We start from the raw sequence: 23,127 nt of genomic DNA on the forward strand, positions 1-23,127 counted from the left end.
TTCAAATCAAGACACGCATTGGTATCTTTTATTATATGAAGATTTTTTTTTTACAGATTGACAGTCAGGTAGTGGAAGAAAAATACATTTTATGCAAATTGAAACTTTGCAGGCAGGTAACATTTTATTGCAGATACTACAGCCTTGGGTTTGAATGAAACAAATTGAGAACTTATACCATTCACAGCATCTCACAAAGCATCAGGCGAGGACACACTATAGAAACAGGACACCCCACAGTGTTCCTTTTTACATCGAGTAAAAAAATCATCCAACATTCATCCAAATAATCATCTGTGGATTATTCTGTATCACAGAAACAGTCAATAAATAATAATTGTATAACTCCTCAATATTTCTGTTATTATTTATCTGTAAGGGCTTAACACATCTTTTATATTTATGTTGTTTGTATACACCTTTCAGATCTCTTCCTCAGTGATACAGAGTAAAATATATGTTCTGTAGGTATTTTTAATTTTAATTTAATTTTTATTACTGTGGAATTCTTAAGATTTAAGATTTCTGAAACAAAATCCTGCTTACAAAGGAAATGCATATTCATATTTACATTGAAACAAAACCAGCCAAAGGCTCAAACAATTGGAGGGAGAGGGAAAGTTAATTTCCAAATAATCATTTAGAATAATGACCATTTCTTGAACGACTAAAAGTAACAAGGGACACAGGACATATAGGCTCAAGCCTGTTCTATTTACTGTCAATCTCCAAGCTGGCGTTATATTGTACATTACCTTACCATTCCCCCAACACATAAACGCAGCACCACACAGACACATACAGACAATCCAATCAAGAGGCTTATGCTGCATTGATCCAAGAACTACTTATAACTCTAGCACTTTATTTAGCAGATTCTTGCTTTTGGTCAGAGGACCTGTTTAAAATGTGAACATGGAAACTGCGTACTGTAATAAGATAATTTATTCATACAGCATCCCTGACCACAGTTGAGAAAAATAAGACAATTTTTTATGACCGTTTGCTCTGTCAGCAAATAAATGCAATGTTCTTGAATATTTAACAAAACTCAAACACAAATTGAAATAACACTGGATTTAAGATTAAAAAAATATAAACAAGAGTTTGATGAAAAATCTGGCGAAAATGAAAAGGCAAAATTTCTAAACAAATAAATACCCAGTGTACAGCTGAATAACTCAGTATACTGCAGACAAAAGCACTACATATAAAAATAAACAAAGCTACAGTATCCCTACAAGTTTCACCTCTGCCCTGACTATGGCCTGACACCTTGGATCCCACATTTATGTAAGCAGGCGGAAGAAAAGGTATAAATAAGACATTAATAAATAATAAGAGAAGGAATAAAACATAGGTAATTCTTACTGTTAGTATAAAAGCATATAAAAAGAGCTTTGGGACAAATCAGTCCATAACTCTGTCTTTTTGTTTTGTTTTCTCAAGAGTGCCTTTTCATACAAAAATATCCATCAGTCCATTTGGCAAAGCAATGCAAACTCTCTACTTGAACTGATCGGGGATATGTCCGATCTGAGACTGCATGCTGCTGGTTGGTGGACTTGAGATGCCCTCCGACCAGTCAGACATGTTAGAATGTGGGGATGAGCTGGACCATTGGTCGGGAGACCCGGGGGAGGGGGTCAAAAAGGGGTGGTCGGGGACCTGTAGCTGGTGGTTGGGGGTGTTGTCCATGGGGCCGGAGTAGCTGTGCTGGGATGGAGGGGTAAGGTACTGGGTGCTGGGCAGGTTCTGGCTCATGATCTGGGTCTCCTGGGGCAGGATGGTGTGGATGGGTATGGAGCCCTGGTTCCCTGTGCCCTGCTGGATCTCTGAGCCACTCAGTTCGGTGCTGATGAAGTTCTGGTTGCTGGCATGGCCACTGCTGCCAGTGCTAGAGTTCTGGTGCTGCAGCTGGATGCTCTGTTGCTGCTGTTGGAGCTGCTGTTGTAGGTTCTGTTGGTGCTGCATCTGCATCTGCTGTTGGACCTGCTGCATGGGGTGGGGCTGCGAGGCCAGCCGGGTGTTCTGCAGGCCCTGGTAGCTCAACATCTGGGACAGGCTGGTGGTGGGAAGCCCGGTGTGGAGAGAGGTCATCATGCCGTGCTGCCCGCCTCCCTGGTGCAGACCGCCCTGCCCCCCGACAGGACCAACCCTCATGGGGTTGAACTGTCCGGGCTGACCCATGCTGGCGTGCATCCTGGAGAGCCAATCACACTGGCCATTCATGCCCCCAGAGCCGTTGGAGCCTGACAACGGAAGGTGGGTGAGACGGGGTGGAAGCGGGTCAAACTGCATGCGCGCTAGCTCCTGCTTGTTGGGCATACCCATGTGGTTGACCCCCATATGGGGGTCGGACATCCCCTGGAGGTGGTTGAGTGACATGGACGGAGACTGCTGGAAGGGGGACGTCATCATGGAAGGGGACGCCACGTCAGAGATATACCCGTGTGGAGACTCCAGGGAGTCCACGGGGGACAGAACAGCTGAGCTGTCCAACAGACTTCCTCCCTTCCCATCCTGGGAGGTTTTCTTCTTGTTCTTCATGTCCTTGCCGTCCTTGCAGCCGATGCCCTTGGCGCTGTGCTTGCGGGCCTTCTTGCTCTGGACCAAGGGCTTCATGCTGCCCAAGTAGCTGTTGGGGGAGCAGAGAGGGGGGGACAGAGTGGTGCCCATAGAGCCTCCATGGCCGTGGCTGTGCATGGGTGGGCTGCGGACCAGGTTGTACTCGTCCATGAGACGGACAATGTCATGGTGCATCCTCTCTTGCGCTATGTCTCGGGGCAGCCGGTCCATGTGATCAGTTATCTCGCGGTTAGCAAAGTGCTCCAGCAGGACCTTGGCCGTCTCGTAGCTTCCTTCCCTGGCAGCAAGGAACAGAGGGGTCTCCTCCTGAGGCAGACACACAGACAAACAGAGAGAAATTTGTTTACAGTGGACCACAGATAGACAGCTCTCTCTTGCTAAAGAGATTTTATCTCAGTGACAATAACCTGTATAAATAAAGCTTAAATGTTAAAGGAATGTAGCTTACAGAAATATTGTATTATATTGTGTTCCATCAGGCAGCAAAGATTCCTTACCTTGTTGTTCTGCATGTCCTTGTTGGCTCCATTCTTCAGTAGTACGGTAGCTGCTTCAACGTTGTTCACTGCTGCTGCCCAGTGCAGAGCAGATTTGCCTGGTGAGATCGAGGCAGGCAGAAAAACACGTTCAGTACACAACCCATGCCTGTCTAAAATGACCTAAAGAAACCTGACTATAACAATTTTCAACCCCCACGTTATTTCTAAGTAAGAAAACATTTTGTAAAAGGACATGGACTTTATCTTATCTTCTGCCCATTTCCAATGACACATTCCTTGTTTGATTTAATTCATGGCTGGAACATGCTTCACCTCTAGCTCTGACTGGAAGAATACGATGAGGCCATGAAGCCCATAGAGATTCAGCATTGAGATATGAGCCCTACCAAAGTCATCGATAGCGTTGACGTCAGCATGGCAGTTGATGAGCTCCTCCACCATGCCCTCCACTGCCAGGCGGGCTGCCAGGGTCAGAGGGGTGGTGCCATCGTGCATGCGGGCATCCAGGTCTGTGGCACGATTCCTAATCAAAATCTACAGAAAGATACAATGACTTGGTTAACCTTGTATGACAGGATTACCCAACTTGAGGCCCGCTGTGGTTTTATTTGGACCAATAAGTTTTCTGAGCAAAAAAAATAAAGACTGTAAAAACACCAGGAAATCAGTGATTTTAATTTTGGAAATCTGTTTCCAAGTATTCCCACGCATAATAGAGATACGCATGATCATATACAAATGCAAGGAAATCTTGAAATTATTATGTTTTATTCAAATAATGTATCTGTTTGGGCTTCTTGCGGTCAATTTGCAATCCGCAAATGATTAGTAATTATGTTCCGGCCCCCCGACCATCCGCTCCAGAAATCTAGTTGATGATCCATGTCATATGAGATTATCTTTAGAGATACTAAGGAAGCAAGGGCACATTACCAATCCAATACAGTAGATCTCTTTGCTACACAAGAACAAAAATGTATCTGCATTTGACCCCCCACCTGGAAGACGCCCTGCGCGTCAGCGGCCACGGCAGCGTGTAACGGGGTCTTGCCCATGTTGTCCTGGATGTTGGCATCTGCACTGGCCTCCAGAAGGCGCTTGGCAGCATCAGAGCGGGCGTAGCGGGCAGCGAGATGAAGGGCGGTCTCCCCTGTGCGGTCTGTCTGACTGTGGAGGTTAGCACCCTGGTAAATGAAATCACTGATCACGTTGGCAGAGGTGTCTTCCTCCTCCTCGCTGTTTCCTGTTTCCAGACCTCCACCGCTACAGGAGGCGATCATCAGTGGGGTGAAGCCATCTGGATGGAGAGGAGGGAGGGAGGGAGGGAGGGAGGGAGGGAGGGAGGGAGGGAGGGAGGGAGGGAGGGAGGGAGGGAGGGAGGGAGAGACCATACTTTAGTACCAGGGGAGTTGACCACACCTCAGCATTGACAGTCCAGTGCACTAGCGCAGGGTCAGCATAAGACAAAACAAAGCAACAAACAAATCGAATGAGGATTTGATGCTTTTGCCTGGGTGAATCATCACAGCTCTCTTTTCGATAACGGATTCTGATCAAGCCAGGCATTGGGGAGCCAGGAAGACACAGAGCTTTGGTAAACCTAGGCAGATGGAAAACTGAGCATTATCATCTCTGAGAGGAGGCTCAGACAGTCGACTTGGATGGGTTTCTCCTCTTCAAAAGAATAGCAAGCCCCCAGATCTCACAGATTTGGTCGATTCAGGCTCATTGATTGGTGAAGGAGAGAAACAGTCTGTGTGTTGTGCTCTACAGTTGAAGAGTGCCTTACTTTATATTTCTTAAACACTCTTCAGGGGGTTTGGCTCTCAATAAAAGTGTGTTCTTTATTTTTGTTCTGTTATTGGTTTTATTAATAAAGCATATGACAAGAAAGACCAATTAATGTTCCAATGATGAATGTAAGCATTAATCTGGAAGGAAGTTTTCCCCTGGGCTCAGGGCTTCTCGCTGCATGCTTTGATCTGGATCCCCTTACCCTGAGGACACAGGGCTTTAGCTACTCCCACACACATGCTCTCTCTGTCTCTCCCCCTTGATATTGCTCACTCAGATAAGGTGTAAATCAAACAGCTAATATTTGAGGAGGCAGAAAAATACCTTAATACATAAAGTTAAGACAGTTATGTTTAACTTCTTTAAAAAGCAAGATTTTAGGTAATACAATGAAATAGGAATAACTATGTTAATTACTTAATTTAATGAGTAATTAAAAGTATGAGTTATGCTAATATGTGAATCATTAAAAAATAATTGTTTATCTTTTTATCTAAATGTACCCTGACACTTCTAATGACTCATAATTATGTACACCTCTCATATTTCTAACTCTACACCAGTATTGATAACTGAAATGTGCCGTTCAAAAAATATTTCGACTTGACCTGTGCACTGCAGCTGGGGCAGAATTCACCAATTCCACATAACCATTTTACAAGTCCTACACACCAGGCAAGTGATTAAATGGTATAATATTCTACAAGTTAAATGGTCAAACATTCTGTATTCACCACAAATATTGTCATGTAATTTCATGACATTTAATAATAAAAAAAATCCCTCCATAATCAGTCAGAAGGGAAATAGGAGGGGTATGAAGTTCACCGTTAAAATCAGTCCTAATTTCCCTAACAATGAACGGAGCGGTTGTGTACACACCTGGTCCCCGTACGTTGACGTCCATGCAGTCGTTCTCGATCTCGCCCTGAGGGGGTGTGGGGGCGATGGAGGGGATACGGAGATCAGCCGCATCCAGGTGCTGCTGGGTCCACTGGCGGTGGTCTGTCTGGCTATCCAGGTCCAGTATCGCCTGCTCCTCAAACTGCTGGAACCAGATCAGGGGCAGATGGACAGTCAATTAGATCAAACCGCAACCAAATTATTTCAGCTCAAAGCTATTTGCAACCTAACGTTTAACTAACCAACTTTTACTTACTAAAATGCTGACATTCAGGACAATAAAACCAAAAACCAACACAAAGGAGACTATATTTTCTATATCTAAACATTGGTGGATATTAAATTAAAGCTAATTAAATAGCCTATGTAAATGCACAAATATTTAAACAAAAACTTGAATCTAGTGATATTTGAAGACTATTATCAATGATGATAAAGAAAAAATCCCTGACTGAAGATCTTTTCTTATTATTTCTCTATAGGTATTTCTTTATAAATCCATGTTCTACTCTTATTCCCGCCTTTCTCTCTAAATGCCAGTATGGGGTGTAGTTAGACTCCTTACCCTAAAGCGCTTGGCATCCAAAGGCTCCTCTTCTCCCCATTCATTCTGGTTGTCGTCCATCAGTGATATGTCCGAGAGGTTTTTCAGTGGCCTGTGATCAGAGAGAAATCCCATTGAAAATCCTGATACAGCAAGTGAGCTAGCTAACTATCCCAGCTGAACACTCTTCCTCAGTGGTAGTGCACCAACACCGAAATAAAAGCATTGATTGACCCCCCCAACCCCTATCGCTCCGATAAGTCAATTAATGCGCCCGTTACCTATACCTGATGTATTATTATCATTAATGATCCGAACAAACCCCGTCCCCCCTCTCTCTCATCGCCAGCTACATCCCTCAGTCCCATAAACTCTCTTCACCGTTCCACACCCTGCTATGACCAAACCCACGACAAACAAACTATGACCCATGGTGGGAAAACGATGTGGTGGCGCATGGAAACCTGGGACACTTACTTCAATCCCACTGAATCCTCCCCCACCGGCTCCCTCCTCTTCTTCTTGTTGGGCTCACTGATCTTGAAGCCCTCCGGGAACCACAACTGGCCGTGCTCGCGACGACGCTTCCGTGAGGCGACCATCCCCACACCCACGAAAGCCAGGAGGGCCAGCCCGGCCAGGACCGCGTAGATGGGGTAAAGCTCAGACGGAGGCGGGGGGTCAACCTCACCTGGAGGGGGAAAGGACAACATGGTAAGGCGGACAGCGGAGCAGCCTGAGAACCCAGCCAGGCAGGCAGGCGCTGGGTTGGTCTGAGGAGGACTGATAGTCCAGCTCCTCTAGTCTAGTAAAACCTCCTCCTGGAGCCTAGTATTCCACGGCCAGAGCTACAACAGGAATGATGAGCACCGTTTGTAAAACAAGGTTGTTCGTATTCTGTAATAATCAGAATTGCTAACCACTTTTCATCAAATAGAACTAGAGATAAAAAAATCCAAAACCACCAGCACCTCCTCTCCCCTCTCAGCCCAGGGTACCAGGAGACAACTCTACCATTTCTTCTTTAAGGGAAAAAAAAGGGAGGGATTAATGAACTTCAAATTACTGCACGCGCTTTAAGCTGTAAAGACTAAGGATTTATTAGGATTTTCAAGATAACAAAGACTCCCAACTTCTTGCACACTCCCGATCAATTTTTCTTCTCTTTTTTTTTACTAACGATTTTGAAATGATAAACTCTCCCAACCCAAACCCTTAGAGATGCATAAAGTCCTGGTATTACATTCAGCAAGCTGAAGGTTGCAGCAGCCTTACACTGTGGGATGAAGAGTGTGTGTGTGTGTGTGTGTGTGTGTGTGTGTGTGTGTGTGTGTGTGTGTGTGTGTGTGTGTGTGTGTTAGAATGGTATGTGGATTGGGTAGGGGGCTGGATGAGTTGATTTACGGCAATTAACCATTTTGGAGCCTGAAGCCATTGGATTTACACACAGACTGCTGCATTGATTGTTTAGTCCATGTGATTCACTAGTACATTTGTTCCATTGTTGAATGAAATACACACTCAAAGAACACCCTATCACCCTTTTGTGGTGTTGGAGGGTTAAGACCTAGGGGATGAATACCTTCAGTGTGTGTGTGTGTGTGTGTGTGTGTGTGTGTGTGTGTGTGTGTGTGTGTGTGTGTGTGTGTGTGTGTGTGTGTGTGTGTGTGTGTGTGTGTAGGGCTGAGGTATGATTAAAGGGACATTAGGGGTGCAAACCTTGGGTGTTGCAGCAGTACCCTGTTAGTGACTGTTAGCATGGAAGAAGATAGAAACTCACTGTGAACAGCCTCTATGATGTAGGGAACGTTGAGGTTTCCACTGGAGGCCAGGGCCCCCAGGAAGGCTGCTACATCAGTGGCACTCTGGAAGCACTCTGTGGACTGCTGGACGCACTGGCGGTTGTCAATCTCCAGGTACACTATGGAGCTGTGGAGGACAGAGTCATAGTATACACATTAGACCTGATCTAAAGCCCAGAGAGAAGGTAGTAGAGCACAATGGTTTCTGTTCACAGAACTAGCAGAAGTTCTTAGAAAGCCAGATACTGATAAATTTGTTAGATAATCATCTATTGTGATGGAAAACTAAAGATATGGAAGGCCAGTTTACTTTCCACAACAAATAGCTTAGTCCTAGCTTGACTTTCACATTTTAGATTCATGACAATGTGAGGTTTGTATGAACATTCAGCTGAAATCCAGATTCCAAATGAGGATTGTTTCCAGAACATTTCTCTAATCCTTACCCTTTGATCAGAATGGGGTCCAGCTCCCTGCGTCTGCGGCTGTTTCCACTGGCTATAGTATACAGGCTATTCTTCATGGAGCTGAGCATGGTGCCAGGGATCTCTGTCCAACCCACTGAGCGCTTTATGTTGTGTTTGTTCAGCTCCTGCTCACTGCCGTAATACGGGTAGATCATCATCTCTCCCTTGGAGTCCTGCCGGAACACCACGTTGGTGTGGAGAACGCGGCTCAGCTCGCGCAGGAAGCCAAGCGAGTTGTTCCGGAGCTGGTCGGGCATGATGTGGACCACGATGACCAGGCGGCCCACTGCCAGCTTCTCTGGCATGTTGTTGGCACAGTCCAGACCATCCCACTCACACTCAGCGTTGTTGCAGCCCTGGTCACAGTGGCCGTCCGCATAGTGGTCTTTACAGTACTGGTCGTACAGAGGGCTGGAGAGACAAGAGATTAGAGTATCATTCAGTATGACTTTTAATGGGATGTATAATGATGAAAGAAAAGCTTGTATCTCTACTCAGCCTTTATTCATCCTCTATTCTCTACAGCATTAGCTGAATCAGGTGAGTTATCGTAGGTCTGGAGCTGAACCCTGCATAGCCAGTAGCTCTCCATGTGGACTGGCCTCCCCTTAGCTAGTATTCAGTGTTTAGACCCTGATGACACTCACTTGCACTGGCCCTCCAGGTTCTGACAGTCAAAGCCATCGTAGAGACAGCCGGCGTTGTTGCACTGCTCGTCACACTTCCCGTCGTTGAAGTAGCGCCAGCACTGCAGGGACGACGTGCAGTTCTTCCACGGGTCGTTGAAGTTGAGCGAGCAGTCGCCCTCGTCCCAGCCACACGCGTGGTTGTTACACAAGGTATCACAGAACTTGTTCCCCTTTCTTTCCTCACACTGGGGGATCTCACAGCTCACCTCCACCTCGGGCGGGGGCGTGATGTCACGGCCGAACCCACCCAGGAAGCTGTAGTCCAGGATGTGACATAGCAGGCCGTTGAAGTTGGTGGGGCATACGCAGTGGTAGTATGGAGCCTCTGAGCTGTACTCACAGGTTCCCCCGTTGTAGCAGGGGTTGGTGTTACAGGGGCTGTCTGTAGGGTATTCACACTCTGGCCCCGTGAACGAGGAAGGACAGAGACACTTGGGGCTCTTGTGTCCAGAGATGCAGGTGCCACCATTACGACAGTGGAGACTCCCACAGGAGTGGGCATCGTACTCACAGGTGGAGCCAGTGTAGCCCTGTAGAGGGGAAGAAGAGCAAATGTGTCAATCTAATACTACTAGTACTACTATTACAGTACATTTAATGAATGACAACACAGTGTAATACATCTGCTCAATGTCTTTATATACAGTATGCGTCTTGTATGCAGTATAATATGCCAGCAGCCTTAGTTGTGTGTGAACTTACAGGTGGACACTTGCAGATGAAGCCGTGAGGAGTGTTGCTGGCTACGGCACATGTCCCTCCGTTACGACAGGGTTTGCTCTTACAGCCGTCAAACACTGTGTCACAACGCTGGCCTGAGGGTCACAAAGAGATATAGTTACATCAAGGACTGAAACCCCTTATCAATAAGCCAATCACAGGTTAACATTTAATGCCATACAGAATAGATACTTCCAGTTGAAGTCAGAAGTTTACATACAATTAGGTTGGAGTCATTAAAACTCGTTTTTCAAGTCGGTTATGACATCTACTTTGTGCATGACACAAGTAATTTTTCCAACAATAGTTTACAGACAGATTATTTCACTTATAATATCACTATTCCAGTGGGTCAGAAGTTTATATACACTAAGTTGACTGTGCCTTTAAACAGTTTGGAAAATTCCAGAAAATTATGTCATGGCTTTAGAAGCTTCTGATTTGAGTCAATCATTTGAGTGAATTGGAGGTGTACCCGTGGATGTATTTCAAGGCTTAACTTCAAACTCAGTGCCTCTTTGCTTGACATCATGGGAAAATCAAAAGAAATCAGCCAAGACCTCAGAAAAAACATTGTAGACCACAAGTCTGGTTCACCCTTGGGAGCAATTTCCAAACGCCTAAAGGTACTACGTTCATCTGTACAAACAATAGTACGCAAGTATAAACACCATGGGACCACGCAGCCGTCATACCACTCAGGAAGGAGACGCGTTCTGTCTCCTAGAGATGAACGTACTTTAGTGTGAAAAGTGCAAATCAATCCCAGAACAACAGTAAAGGACCTCGTGAAGATGCTGGAGGAAACAGGTACAAAAGTATCTATATCCACAGTAAAACGAGTCCTATGTCGACATAACATAAAAGGCCGCTCAGCAAGCAAGAAGCCACTGCTCCAAAACCGCCATAAAAAAGCCAGACAATGGTTTGCAACTACACATGGGGACAATGTTGATGAAACAAAGTTGATTAAACAAAAATAGAACTGTTTGGCCTTAATGACCATCGTTATGTTTGGAGGAAAAAGGGGGATGCTTGCAAGCCGAAGAACACCATCCCAACCGTGAAGCACGGGGGTGGCAGCATCATGTTGTGGGGGTGCTTTGCTGCAGGAGGGACTGGTGCACTTCACAAAATAGATGGCATCATGAGGAGGAAAATTATGTGGATATATTGAAGCAACATCTCAAGACATCAGTCAGGAAGTTAAAGCTTGGTCGCAAATGGGTCTTACAAATGGACAATGACACCAAGCATACTTCCAAAGTTGTGGCAAAATGGCTTAAGGACAACAAAGTCAAGCTATTGGAGTGGCCATCAAAAAGCCCTGACCTCAATACTATCGAAAATTTGTGGGCAGAACTGAATAAGCGTGTGCGAGCAAGGAGGCCTACAAACCTGAATCAGTTACACCAGCTCTGTCAGGAGGAATGGGCCAAAATTCACCCAACTTATTGTGGGAAGCTTGTGGAAGGCTACCCGAAACATTTGATCCAAGTTAAACAATTTAAAGGCAATGCTACCAAATACTAATTGAGTGTATGTAAACTTCTGACCCACAGGGAATGTGATGAAAGAAATAAAAGCTGAAATAAATCAGCTGTCAGAGCAGCTTACCGATCACTGCACCTGTACATAGCCCATCGGTAAATTGCCCACCCAACTACCTCATCCCCATATTGTTTTTATTTTTGCTCTTTTGCACCCCAGTATCTCTACTTGCACATCATCATCAGCGCATCTATCACTCCAGTGTGAATGCTAAATTGTAATTATTTATTAGGCCACTAATCTACATTTGTACACACTGTATATTTATACACACTGTCTATTATGTTATTGACTGTACGTTTGTTGATCCCATGTGTAACTCTGTGTTGTTGTTTTTGTCGCACTCCTTTGGTTTATCTTGGCCAGGTCGCAGTTGTAAATGAGAACTTGTTCTCAACTAGCCTACCTGGTTAAATAAAGGTGAAATAAAATAAATATCTAATAAATAAATAAATATACTATTATTCAGACATTTCACATTCTTAAAATAAAGTGGTGATCCTAACTGACCTAAGACAGGGATTTTTTACTAGGATTAAATGTCAGGAATTGTGAAACTGAGTTTAAATGTATTTGGCTAAGGTGTATGTAAACTTCCAACTTCAACTGTATCTTCTGGGGCTATATACAGTGACGAGGTGGTATAATGTATATTTTTTTACTGTTGGGATTTCTCCTGCAAGGCCAATGATTTGTCTCGAAAAAGACAGAAAAATGTCAGACTAAATTCAGTTTGTCCTTGCTTTCCCATATAAACCCCATGAAATAACTGGAATTGACATGAAACTAAACCCAACCCCACTCCCCAGTCACTCTCCAGTCACTCTCCAGTCACTCTCCAGTCACTCTCCAGTCAGAGCCAACATGTCTGAGCCCTGATGGTTATATATGTTACCTGTGTATCCGGTGCGGCAATCACAGCGGTAGTTGTTGGTGAGCTGGACGCAGTTGTGTGTCCCGCGGGTGTCACATGGGTTGGACAGGCACTCGTTGACGTCCCCCTCACAGCGCTCCCCTACGTAGCCGGCGGGACAGATACAGTGGTAACCTCCCACCCTGTCCACACACTTCCCCTTGTTGAAGCACTTGGGCTCGTTGGTGACGGGGTCTGTGAAGGGGTTGCAGTCGTCTATGTTGATCTCACAGTGAATGCCTGTGAGGTAGAGGACGGGCGGGAGAGCGCAGAGGAGCAGTCAGCCTCTTCTAAAACACTCAACTGGGACGCCACCACATGGGATCAAGGATGGATGTACTACCTGCACTTGTTCAATACATCTTCTCATTTACCGTTTCAAAATGTTTCTCTTGTTTGCTTCTATAAAACCTTTTTGGCTACATTCATTTCACCAGTACTTTAGCTGACCAACAAGACACACTCCCTTCATGTCCGGGAGAGAAATCAATCCCGTATTTGACGGGGACGAGAGTTTCGGACATGTGCTGGACGCTGTTAAGCCCTAATTAATGAAGTGTGGTGGATTGAGAGCGAGAGTGAGAGAGAGAGGGCGGAGAGGAACAGTGGAGACTGGGAGGAGAGAGGAATAGACAGAGAGAGAGTGGGACGCTGGAGAGGAGCACAGAAAGAGGGATAGAGAGAAAGAGGGGGGTGGTGTGGAAGAGCGTGTGGAGGTGGGTGGCGGGGCCCTGACCTTGGGTTCCCCTGGGACAGGAGCATTTGTAGGTATTGATCAGGTCAATGCAGGTGCCTCCGTTCTGGCACGGCTGGGAGAAACACTCATTGATCTCGTTGGAGCAGTTGGTACCGACGTATCCCGGCACACACTAGGAGAGGAGAGGGAAAAGATAAATCAATGAGTGACATGAAACAAGGCTGTTTCTGTTTACCTGGTTGTTTTGCCAGTTTTCTGCACAAGACAGCAAATTCTCTTTCATCAGAGATCTACATAAATGAACAGTTAATAAACAACCTGTTAATAAACAACCGTTTGTCATCAGTTTGGATACAGAGTTTGATAGGATTATTTTTTTTTTTTAAGAACACCCACACACTCAGTTATTTTCTGATTTAAATCATTCAATGGAAAGTGAGCATGACTGACAATGTTTCTACAAGACCAAGACCAGGAAACACACATGAATGGCCACATGAATCGCTGTTCGGCCTAGGTATCATTTCTACATTAGGCTACATTTGTTATGCATTTCACCCAGCACCTGTGAAAAATTGGATTAAATTAAATTTGATGTAACTTAATTAGGACAATTTGTACCAATTGGATGTAATGTGCATTAGCGACAGTGCTGTGTTCCTAGTGAGCAGCCTACCTTGCAGGAGTACCCTCCTAGGAAATCAGTGCAGGTGGCTCCGCTCTGACAGGGGTTGGGGATGCACTCATCCACCTGCTCTTCACAGTAGCTGCCTGTGTAGCCCGCCTGGCAGTGGCAGTAGTGAGTGTTCCCCGCATCCAGACACTGGCCTGAGTTACGACACAGAGCAATTACCTCCACACCTGGAGGGCAGAGAGATGGGGAGGGGAAGAGAGGGGAGATCAGTATGTAGTCTGTGTTTTGTTAGTGGTGTGAAATGAATAGCATAGTGATGATTGAGGCTAACACAAACACACACGCCTCAAACACACACACACACACATGCAGAAGGACAGACACACAAACACCCTCCTTCACACCCCCAGTGTTACCTCTCTGTTTGGCTGCCACCTCGCAGGAGACACTTGGCACGTCACAGTAGAGCCCTGTCCAGCCAGTCTGGCACTCACAGCTGTAAGTAGTGCCAGTCTGCCAACAGGTGCCCCCGTTCTGACAGGGGGACGAGTCACACCAGCGTACCAGATTCTGAGGAGACACACACACCATAGACACAGTTAGTCACTAGCTGACAGGGGGAAATGTTTCTGTAAGTAAGCATGTACACTGTTGTTTCACAGGTACAAACATTACCCACTGGGCACAGAAGTAAATTCAACGTCTATTTCACGTTGGTTCATCGTAATTTCATTGAAATGACGTGGAAACAACGTTGGTTCAACCAGTGTGTGCCCAGTGGGTAACTAGCTTATAGCTACAGTTATTTATACCACCTTTATTTAGCCATAAAAGCACATTTGTCTTGACAATAACAACCTGGTATATAGCCTACAGCTAGTCTACTGTAAAGTCAGCGTGACTGGGCCTATACTTTACCTGGCAGTTGAGTCCAGTGTAGCCCTGGGGACAGATGCACTTGTAGGTGCCATAGCTGTCCTGGCAGGTGCCTCCGTTCAGGCAGGGTCTGGAGTCACACTCGTTGATGTCGTGTTGGCAGTAGCTGCCAGTGAAGCCAGGTGGGCACAGGCAGGTGTAGGTGTTGATGCCGTCCACACACGTCCCACCGTTGAAACAAGAGCTGTTAAACAAAACATCCACGAAGCAATACCAGACGTGTCATTCAAAAACCAAATTCAATTCACTTTAAAACATGGTAAGTCCAATTAGTAAAATTAATTGAGAGTGAATATCCTGGGCTTTAATGGGATATTTGATTCATTCAACTTTCTGCCACAGGGGGCAGAAGTAGACAAGAGAAAGTAGTTAGGAGATGCATTCCTCGTTTGTGACAGACTCAACAGGCCATGTGAGGATAGAGAAATCCAAACTAAATAGGAATTCAAGCTCCCTTTACCTCTCAGTGCAGTCAGGTGTGTTGTTCTCACAGTGTATCCCACTGAAGCCAGAGGGACAGGTGCAGGTGTAGCTGTTGACACAGTCTGTACAGCTGGCTCCATTCTTACATGGGTTACTGTCACACTCGTTGATGTCCTCCTCACACCTAGTGCCACGGAAACCAGGCAGGCAGGTGCACGCAAAGTTGTCCACCTCGTCCCGACAGAAACCTCCATTGCTGCAGGGGTCTATGGGGGAAGAGAGCGGGGAGAGAGGTTAGCTTATAACTTAGCAGACTGGCTGCAACTCAATAGTCTTGACTAGCTTCCTTTCCTTATGTTTTACTGACATGAAAGAACATGACAGGATTTATAGAGATGTGGTGGCCTTTCACCTATCAGTCATGAAATGAAAGAGACGGGGCCACTTTAGAGAATTGAGACACGGCCACTGTCTCATATTAACCTGTTTTATGATGAAGTCATGAAGATGATAGGAGACTTACTGGGCTTACAGTCGTCAATGTTGGTCTCACAGTTGCGGCCTGCATAGCCGGCCTTGCAGCCACAGCGGTAGTTGCCTTTGGTGTTCTCACAGGTGGCCCCATTGAGACAGGGGTTCTTCACACACTCGTTAATGTCCACTTCACAGGTGTGTCCTAGAGAGGGTAGAGGAAAGGAGGGAGTGGAGAGGTTTACTACACAGCACTGAGATCATTTGCCATTTTCATAATTTTATATAGACATATTTGATCTGATAACATACAGATAACCTAATAGGGATAACATACATATACTGCCTTCAGAATGTATTCATACCCCTTGACTTATTGCATTTTGTTGTGTTACAGACGGAATTCAAAATTGATTAAATCGATTTTCTTTCACCGATCTACACACAATACCCCGTAATGACAAAGTGAAAACATGTTTTTAAAAATTGTTGCAAATTTATAAAAAATGAAATACTGAAATATCTAATCTACATAAGTATTTCCACCCCTTAGTCAACACTTTGTAAAAGCACCTTTGACGGCGATTACAGCTCTGAATCTTTTTGGGATTGTACAGTATTTGCCCATTATTCTTTTTTAAATTCTTCAAGCTCTGTCAAGTTGATTGTTGATCATTGTTAGACACCCATTTCATGTCTTGACATAAATCTTCAAGTAGATTTAAGTCAAAACTGTGACTAGGCCACTCAGGAACATTCACTGTTGTCTTGGTTAGCAACTCTAGTGTATATTTGGCCTTGTGTTTGAGGTTATTGTCCTGCTGAAATGTGAATTTGTCACCCAGTGTCTGTTGGAAAGCAGACTGAACCAGGTTTTCCTCTAGGATTTTGCCTGTGCTTATAGCCGTATTCCATTTTTTTATCCTAAAAAACTCCCTAGTCCTTGCCGATGAAAAGTATTCCCATAACATGATGCAGCCACCACCATGTTTGAACATATGAAGAATGGTACTCAGTGATGTGTTGTGTTGGATTTGCACCCAAACATAAAGCTTTGTGTTCAGGACATAACATTAATTTCTTTGCCATATTTTTTGCAGTTTTACTTTAGTGCCTTGTTGCAAACAGGATGCATGTTTTGGAATATTTATATTCTGTACAGGCTTCCTTCTTTTCACTCTGTCATTCAGGTTAGTGATGTGGAGTAACTACAATGTTGTTGATCCAACCACAGGTTTCTCTTATCACAGCCATTAAACTCTGTAAGTGTTTTAAAGTCACCATCCCTGAGCAGTTTCCTTCTGAAAAACCTCTCTGGTCTTTGTGGTACAATCTGTGCTCGAAATTCACTACTCGATTGAAGGACCTTACAGATTGTATGTTGTGTGAGGTACAGAGATGGGGTAGTCATTAAAAAATCCTGTTAACCACTACTCAAGACATTTCAGCTATTTTATTTTGTAATTACAAAGATTTTCTACAAACAAAATTCCACTTTGACATTATGGGGTATTGTGTGTAGATCAGTGACACAAAATCTAAATTTAATAAATGTTTTATTCAGGCTGTAACACAACAAAATGTGGAAAGGCTAAAGGGCTGGGAAAACTTTCTGAAGGCACGGTACATGCATAGGAATTACATGTAATCTACTGTAAAGATATTGCTCGCTCACCTTGCCAGCCCTCTGGACACACACAGGAGAAGCTCTCGTAGTCTTCAGACTCCTGACACTCACCTCCGTTCTTGCAGGGCTTGGGGCTGCAGGGTGCCAGCAGGGTCTCACAGTTCTCACCTATCACACACACACACACACACCACACACATTTTTAGATAATGGACTTAAACAGTGTTCTATAATATTGTTCTCATTTTATTATCGTGTCTAATATTATTGTTTTCGAAACCAGAGTATCATAACTGGAAGTAGTGGGTGTCTGGATACTGGATAGATCGCCCTACATAGATAATGCTTTTACTGGACATTTAAATACACACTTCATTCAGGAGGCTATCAAGAGGCTTCTTGCCCACAGTGAAAAGGTCTGTGAGTGTTAGAGAGCAGAGCTGTTTGGGCCTACGGAGACATTTCCCTATCTGTCTGTTTCCACGACACCCAGCACGGACAGGAAGCAGGCTGAAGTTTCCTGCTATTGTCAAGGCATTTGCTGTTCTGTGAGACAGGAAGTCTGCAAACAGGAAATGTGTCAAGCAGCTGGGCCGTTCGGTTCCCACCCCTCCGTCACACAACCAGAGCCACTATTATTCCAGCTCTCAATGCAGGGTGGAATTTTCCAAAAAGAAGACTCGGGGAATAAATAAAAAGGTTGCCCAAAGGCAGTCAGTCCATCATTATCTGTTTTATCAAATAATACAAGGGAGGAATGGATGTGAGGACTTCTTAAAAATATTTCCCTGTACTGTTATCAGGGACACAACGTCAACACAACAGACGCTGGAGTTTTAGCCAAGAGGAAGTCTTGCTGCTGGACATTCATTGACAGCTTGGTCTTCCGGAGCATGTTTTTCCTGTATGTCCAATGCCTTAGAGAAGCTAGAACTTTGAGCACCACAGCAAGGAAATACCAAAACATTACGCTTAGATAGACAATCAGACATATATATCACAATAGCCAAATATGTTCATACCGGTATATGGCAGTAGGCAGTTGCACTTGTACGCAGAGACATCATCGATGCAGGTCCCTTGGTTCAGGCAGGGATTGGAAGCACATTCGTTAATGTTGGTCTGACAGCTTGGACCTGGGATCAAAAGGTCAAGAAGTTATCAAGCACATGAGTTTGAGTTAAGAGTCAGGGTCAAATAGATCAAAACAATATAAAATGTATTGATGGTGGGAGTGTGATCTCGAGGACCATACACACGTACACACACACACGCACACTTACTTACCAGTGAAGCCGATTCTGCAGGAGCAGACATATCCGCTCGTCATATCCTTGCAGGTGCCTCCGTTCATGCAGGGGTTGGACTCACACTCGTTGTTGTTGATGTCACAGTTCTTGCCACTCCAGCCATTGTCACACAGACAGTTGTAACTAAGGAATAGATGGGAAAGCTCAATATCAGAGTAACAGACACTAACTTCCACTTTGAGTCCTCAAATCCACACCTTTTATGAATACTTAGGGATTTACTGTAGATATATTCATACCATAAATGTAAGGAAGATTTCTAGATGTAAACGAAACACAACTTAGTGGTTTCCTTGACATTGAAACAGACGAGAAAGACAGACTCACCCATTGACTTTGTCCTGACAGTGGCCATGGATACACGGGTTGCTAAGGCACTCGTTGACCTGGGAGAAGCAGGTGGCGTCATGGTAACCCTCTGGACACTGACAGGTGAAGCTGTTGATGCCATCGATGCAGGTGCCACCGTTGTGACACGGGTTGAGGGCACATTCATCAAGGTTGATGTTACACATGGTCCCTGTGAACCAGAACCCATGAAGATGTTTACTTCTCTGACCTCTCGTACGGTACTGTCTCAACTTTATAGCACAAGGAACATTTACAGTTTACAAACTGATTCAATTGATGTTAGAAAATGATACAGGTAACTCCCAAGGTAAAGGAAAAACCAACATAAAGTGTCTTAATGGGGCGTTGGGCCACCACGAGCCAGAACAGCTTCAATGCACCTTGGCATAGATTCTACAAGTCTGGAACTCTATAGGGGGGATGCGACACCATTCTTCCACCATCAATTCCATCATTTGGTGTTTTGTTGCTGGTGATGGAAAACGCTGTCTTAGGTGGCTCCAGAATCTCCCATAAGTTTTCAATTGACTTAAGATCTGGTGACTGAGACAGCCATGGCATATGGTTTACATCGTTTTCATACTCATAAAATCATTCAGTGACCTCTCGTGCCCTGTGGACAGGGGCATTGTCATCCTATGGGGTAATAGCCATGGTAGCCTGCCCAGGATTTTCATACATGACCCTAAGCATGATGGCATGTTAACTGCTTAATTAACTCAGGAATAGGGTTGCACATTTTGGGGAATATGCAGAGGTGGAAACTTTCCGTGGGAATTAACGGGAATGCATGGGAGTTAACGGAAATACATGCAAATGAATATTAATACCATTTAAATGTAGATGTTTTTTGCATTGGATATATTTACCATATCATATGGAGACAGAAACATAAACATTTTACCTTATCATAAGTAGACATAATTGCAAATGATTAAATCCTTACAATAGAAATAATTTAAAAAAAATTTAGTTACGAATTGAACTTTAATTACATGAGTTGACTCTTCACATGGGATGATTTCACTGAACAACAAAAGAAGGGGAATATTAAATGATCCCGAATGATCCATCGCATTTCCCAAAAATGTTTTCAACATACATCTGTAAAATGATAGTCTAGAAACTAAAGCTTTGGTTGTCTTCCTCTCAGGCTTCCATGTCTTCTCCCTGGACATCCTCAATGTCCACCTCTTGAACATCAGACTATGAGGCCTCATCTTCACTGTTACTTTCAAACCTTGTTGAGGATGGCTCGTTGTCAGGCTCAAAAAGCCTCAAATTTCCCGGATGGCGACCAATTTTTCAACCCTTGTATTGGTCAGCCTGTTGTGTGCTTTGGTGTGTGTGCTCCCAAACAAGGACCAGTTGCACTCTGAGGTAGCTGATGTTGGTGGGATTTGGAGGATGATGGAGGCAACAGGGGAAAGAGCCTCAGATCCACAAAGTCCCTTCCACCAGGTGGCTGATGAGATATGTCGGCACGACTGCCATATTGCATCTCCATCCCAAAGCCCTTGCTTTGAAGTGTACTTTCCCAGACAGCCAAGAACCTTTCCCTCATCCAGGCCAAGGTGGCAAGACATGGTAGTGATGACACCATAGGCCTTGTTGATCTCTGCACCAGACAGGATGCTCTTGCCAGCATACTTGGGGTCCAACATGTACGCTGCGTCGTGTATGGGCTTCAGGCAGAAGTCTTCAAGCTTTTGATGTATTTCAGAACTGCAGTTCCTCTGCTTGGAGCAACAGTGAAGTGGGCAGGGCAGTATGGATTTCTTCTCTTACATCTGCAAGCAGGTTCTGAACACAGACAGGATGGCATTGTCTCCCTCAATACGTGCAATGGCTACTGCTATAGGTTTCAGGAGTTTCAGGCTGCTTACCACTCCCTCCCAAAATACATCATCCAGGAGCATCCTCTTGATGGGGCCGTCCACATCAGCAGACTGTGATATGGCCATTTCTTGGAGAGACTCCTTCCCCTCCAGGAGACTGTCAAACATGATGACAACACCACCCCAACGGGTGTTGCTGGGCAGCTTCAATGTGGTGCTCTTATTCTTCTCACTTGCTTGGTGAGGTAGATTGCTGCTGTAACTTGATGACCCTTCACAAACCATTTCCTTGGCTCTCTGGTACAGTGTATCCATCTTTTTCAGTGCTATGATGTCCTTGAGGAGGAAATTCAATGCATGTGCAGCACAGCCAATGGGTGTGATGTGAGGGTAGGACTCCTCCACTTTAGACCAAGCAGCCTTCATGTTCACAGCATTGTCTGTCAACAGTGCAAATGCCTTCTGTGGTCCAAGGTCATTGATGACTGCCTTCAGCTCATCTGCAATGTAGAGACCGGTGTGTCTGTTGTCCCTTGTGTCTGTGCTCTTGTAGAATACTGGTTGAGGGGTGGAGATGATGTAGTTAATTATTCCTTGCCCACGAACATTCGACCACCCATCAGAGATGATTGCAATACAGTCTGCTTTCTCTATGATTTGCTTGACCTTCACTTGAACTCTGTTGAACTCTGCATCCAGCAAATTAGTAGATAAAGCATGTCTGGTTGGAGGGTGTATGCTGGGCGAAGAACATTCAGAAATCTCTTCCAATACACATTGCATGTGAGAATCAGAGGTGAACCAGTTGCATACACAGCTCGAGCAAGACATTCATCAGCATTTTTCTGACTACGTTCCTCCATTGAGTGAAAAAAATGTATGATTCCAGGAGGACCATGAGCTGTTGCTATCGATAAGGTGTCTGATTCATCATTTTCACATTGAATAGAAGTAGAGGGACTTTTGTCAGAAGTTGCTTGTTGTGAGCGCTGAGGGAACTTTATGCACTTGGCCAGATGATTCTGCATCTTTGTTGCATTCTTCACATATGATTTGGCACAGTATTTGCAAATGTACACCGCTTTCCGCCTACATTAGCTGCAGTGAAATGTCTCCACACATCAGATGGTGCCCGTGGAATTTTCCTGTAAAGATTAGAAAAAAAAATTGTAAAAAAATAAAAATACAATTCCATGTACAGATAAATAGTTAAGCAGTTAGATTAAACAACTCCTTTGTAAGATAAATGTTTTAAAATTAAACATGTTTGTTAACAGGTGAATTAACACTCCTCAGTTAGCAGGCTCAAGCAAGCTAAAATCCACATGGTAGCAAAAACTAACTAGCAGTTAAGTTAGAAATGATTTAAACACACTTTGCTGTAGGCTGCTATTTACTAGTTAACAAAAAATCATGTATGTCATAAAATATATTCACCCCACCCAGTATTGTAATCAAAACTTACCAGAAAGCATGTAGTCCTTGGCTCAGACAGTGTAGTAGTATGGGCTCAATAGCATCTCATTAGTGTGTAAGATCTTGAGAATCAGCTGTATATGTGATGGAAGAATGCACTGTGCATGCAGAGGGTTGCAATTCCATTGAATTGGGGATAGTTTAACCAAAATATGCCACATGACCTAGAATTGCCTTGTGTATCCCACAAAAAAAGGTTCACTGTTATAAGCTAACGTTTTTGATGAATTTAAGCAAAATTCCCCAAATTCCCGGGCTTAACTACCCAGAAAGTTTCTGACCCTTTGCAACCCTTCTCAGGAACCACACCCGTGTGGAAGCACCAGCTTTTAATATACTTTGTATCCCTCATTTACTTAAGAGTTTCCATTATTTTGTCAGTTACCTGTACAAATTAATAACACTTTATGGTTAGAACTTATGAAACTTTGATCATAATATCATGTCGTAATCTTTGGAATTGGTCACAATCCATGAAGATATCATTTTGAAGTAAAACACAAAGCCCAACCCTTGCTACACCAGACAATGGACCATACAATGGGCTCTATATCCCCACAGTAAATGTATCCACCTAGAGAAACATGGGATTTTTAAGTCCGGTTTTGTTGGCCACTTGAAATGCCGCCGCCATTCAGCGGGTGCCACGCATAACATAAAGAGAGGCCATTTAGCCCTAAAGCATGGACCAACTTCACCCCTTTTAAAATATCAACTTTCAGGAATCTTTCAGGGGATCTTTCCTCCAGTGAAATCCCCGGTGAGTGTTGGTCCTTTCAGAGCCTGTTGAGAGAGGCCAGCTTGTGTGTCTAGGCAACAGGTTGGGGGGGGGGGGGGGGGGGGTCTGGAAAGTGACACCGCCACAGAAGGCCTCAAAAGGAGTGCATTCGCT

At 44.5% G+C, this 23,127-nt stretch overlaps 1 protein-coding gene across 2 annotated transcripts in view; it reads right to left on the reverse strand.

The window, feature by feature from the left end:
* Window positions 1–23,127, reverse strand: part of LOC115164727 (neurogenic locus notch homolog protein 1) — a 58,430-nt gene continuing 35,303 nt past the window's right edge. Inside the window, exons 13-34 of one of the 2 annotated variants that reach the window (XM_029717487.1) lie at window positions 18,898–19,090; window positions 18,548–18,693; window positions 18,283–18,396; window positions 17,309–17,428; window positions 15,686–15,838; window positions 15,200–15,428; window positions 14,722–14,923; window positions 14,220–14,373; window positions 13,846–14,030; window positions 13,209–13,341; window positions 12,455–12,712; window positions 9,991–10,103; window positions 9,247–9,818; window positions 8,579–9,010; window positions 8,111–8,259; window positions 6,808–7,021; window positions 6,352–6,442; window positions 5,766–5,928; window positions 4,088–4,386; window positions 3,476–3,623; window positions 3,087–3,184; window positions 1–2,895 (exon numbers count right to left, since the gene is read on the reverse strand). In XM_029717487.1, coding sequence (XP_029573347.1) covers window positions 1,507–2,895; window positions 3,087–3,184; window positions 3,476–3,623; window positions 4,088–4,386; window positions 5,766–5,928; window positions 6,352–6,442; window positions 6,808–7,021; window positions 8,111–8,259; window positions 8,579–9,010; window positions 9,247–9,818; window positions 9,991–10,103; window positions 12,455–12,712; window positions 13,209–13,341; window positions 13,846–14,030; window positions 14,220–14,373; window positions 14,722–14,923; window positions 15,200–15,428; window positions 15,686–15,838; window positions 17,309–17,428; window positions 18,283–18,396; window positions 18,548–18,693; window positions 18,898–19,090 — 5,555 coding nt within the window. In that variant the 3' untranslated portion in view covers window positions 1–1,506. Of the gene's footprint in view, window positions 2,896–3,086; window positions 3,185–3,475; window positions 3,624–4,087; window positions 4,387–5,765; window positions 5,932–6,351; window positions 6,443–6,807; window positions 7,022–8,110; window positions 8,260–8,578; window positions 9,011–9,246; window positions 9,819–9,990; window positions 10,104–12,454; window positions 12,713–13,208; window positions 13,342–13,845; window positions 14,031–14,219; window positions 14,374–14,721; window positions 14,924–15,199; window positions 15,429–15,685; window positions 15,839–17,308; window positions 17,429–18,282; window positions 18,397–18,547; window positions 18,694–18,897; window positions 19,091–23,127 lie in introns of both variants that reach the window. The other variant, XM_029717486.1, reaches the window with a different exon arrangement.

This window comes from Salmo trutta, chromosome 27 (assembly GCF_901001165.1).
Source record: "Salmo trutta chromosome 27, fSalTru1.1, whole genome shotgun sequence".
Lineage (NCBI taxonomy): Eukaryota > Metazoa > Chordata > Actinopteri > Salmoniformes > Salmonidae > Salmo > Salmo trutta.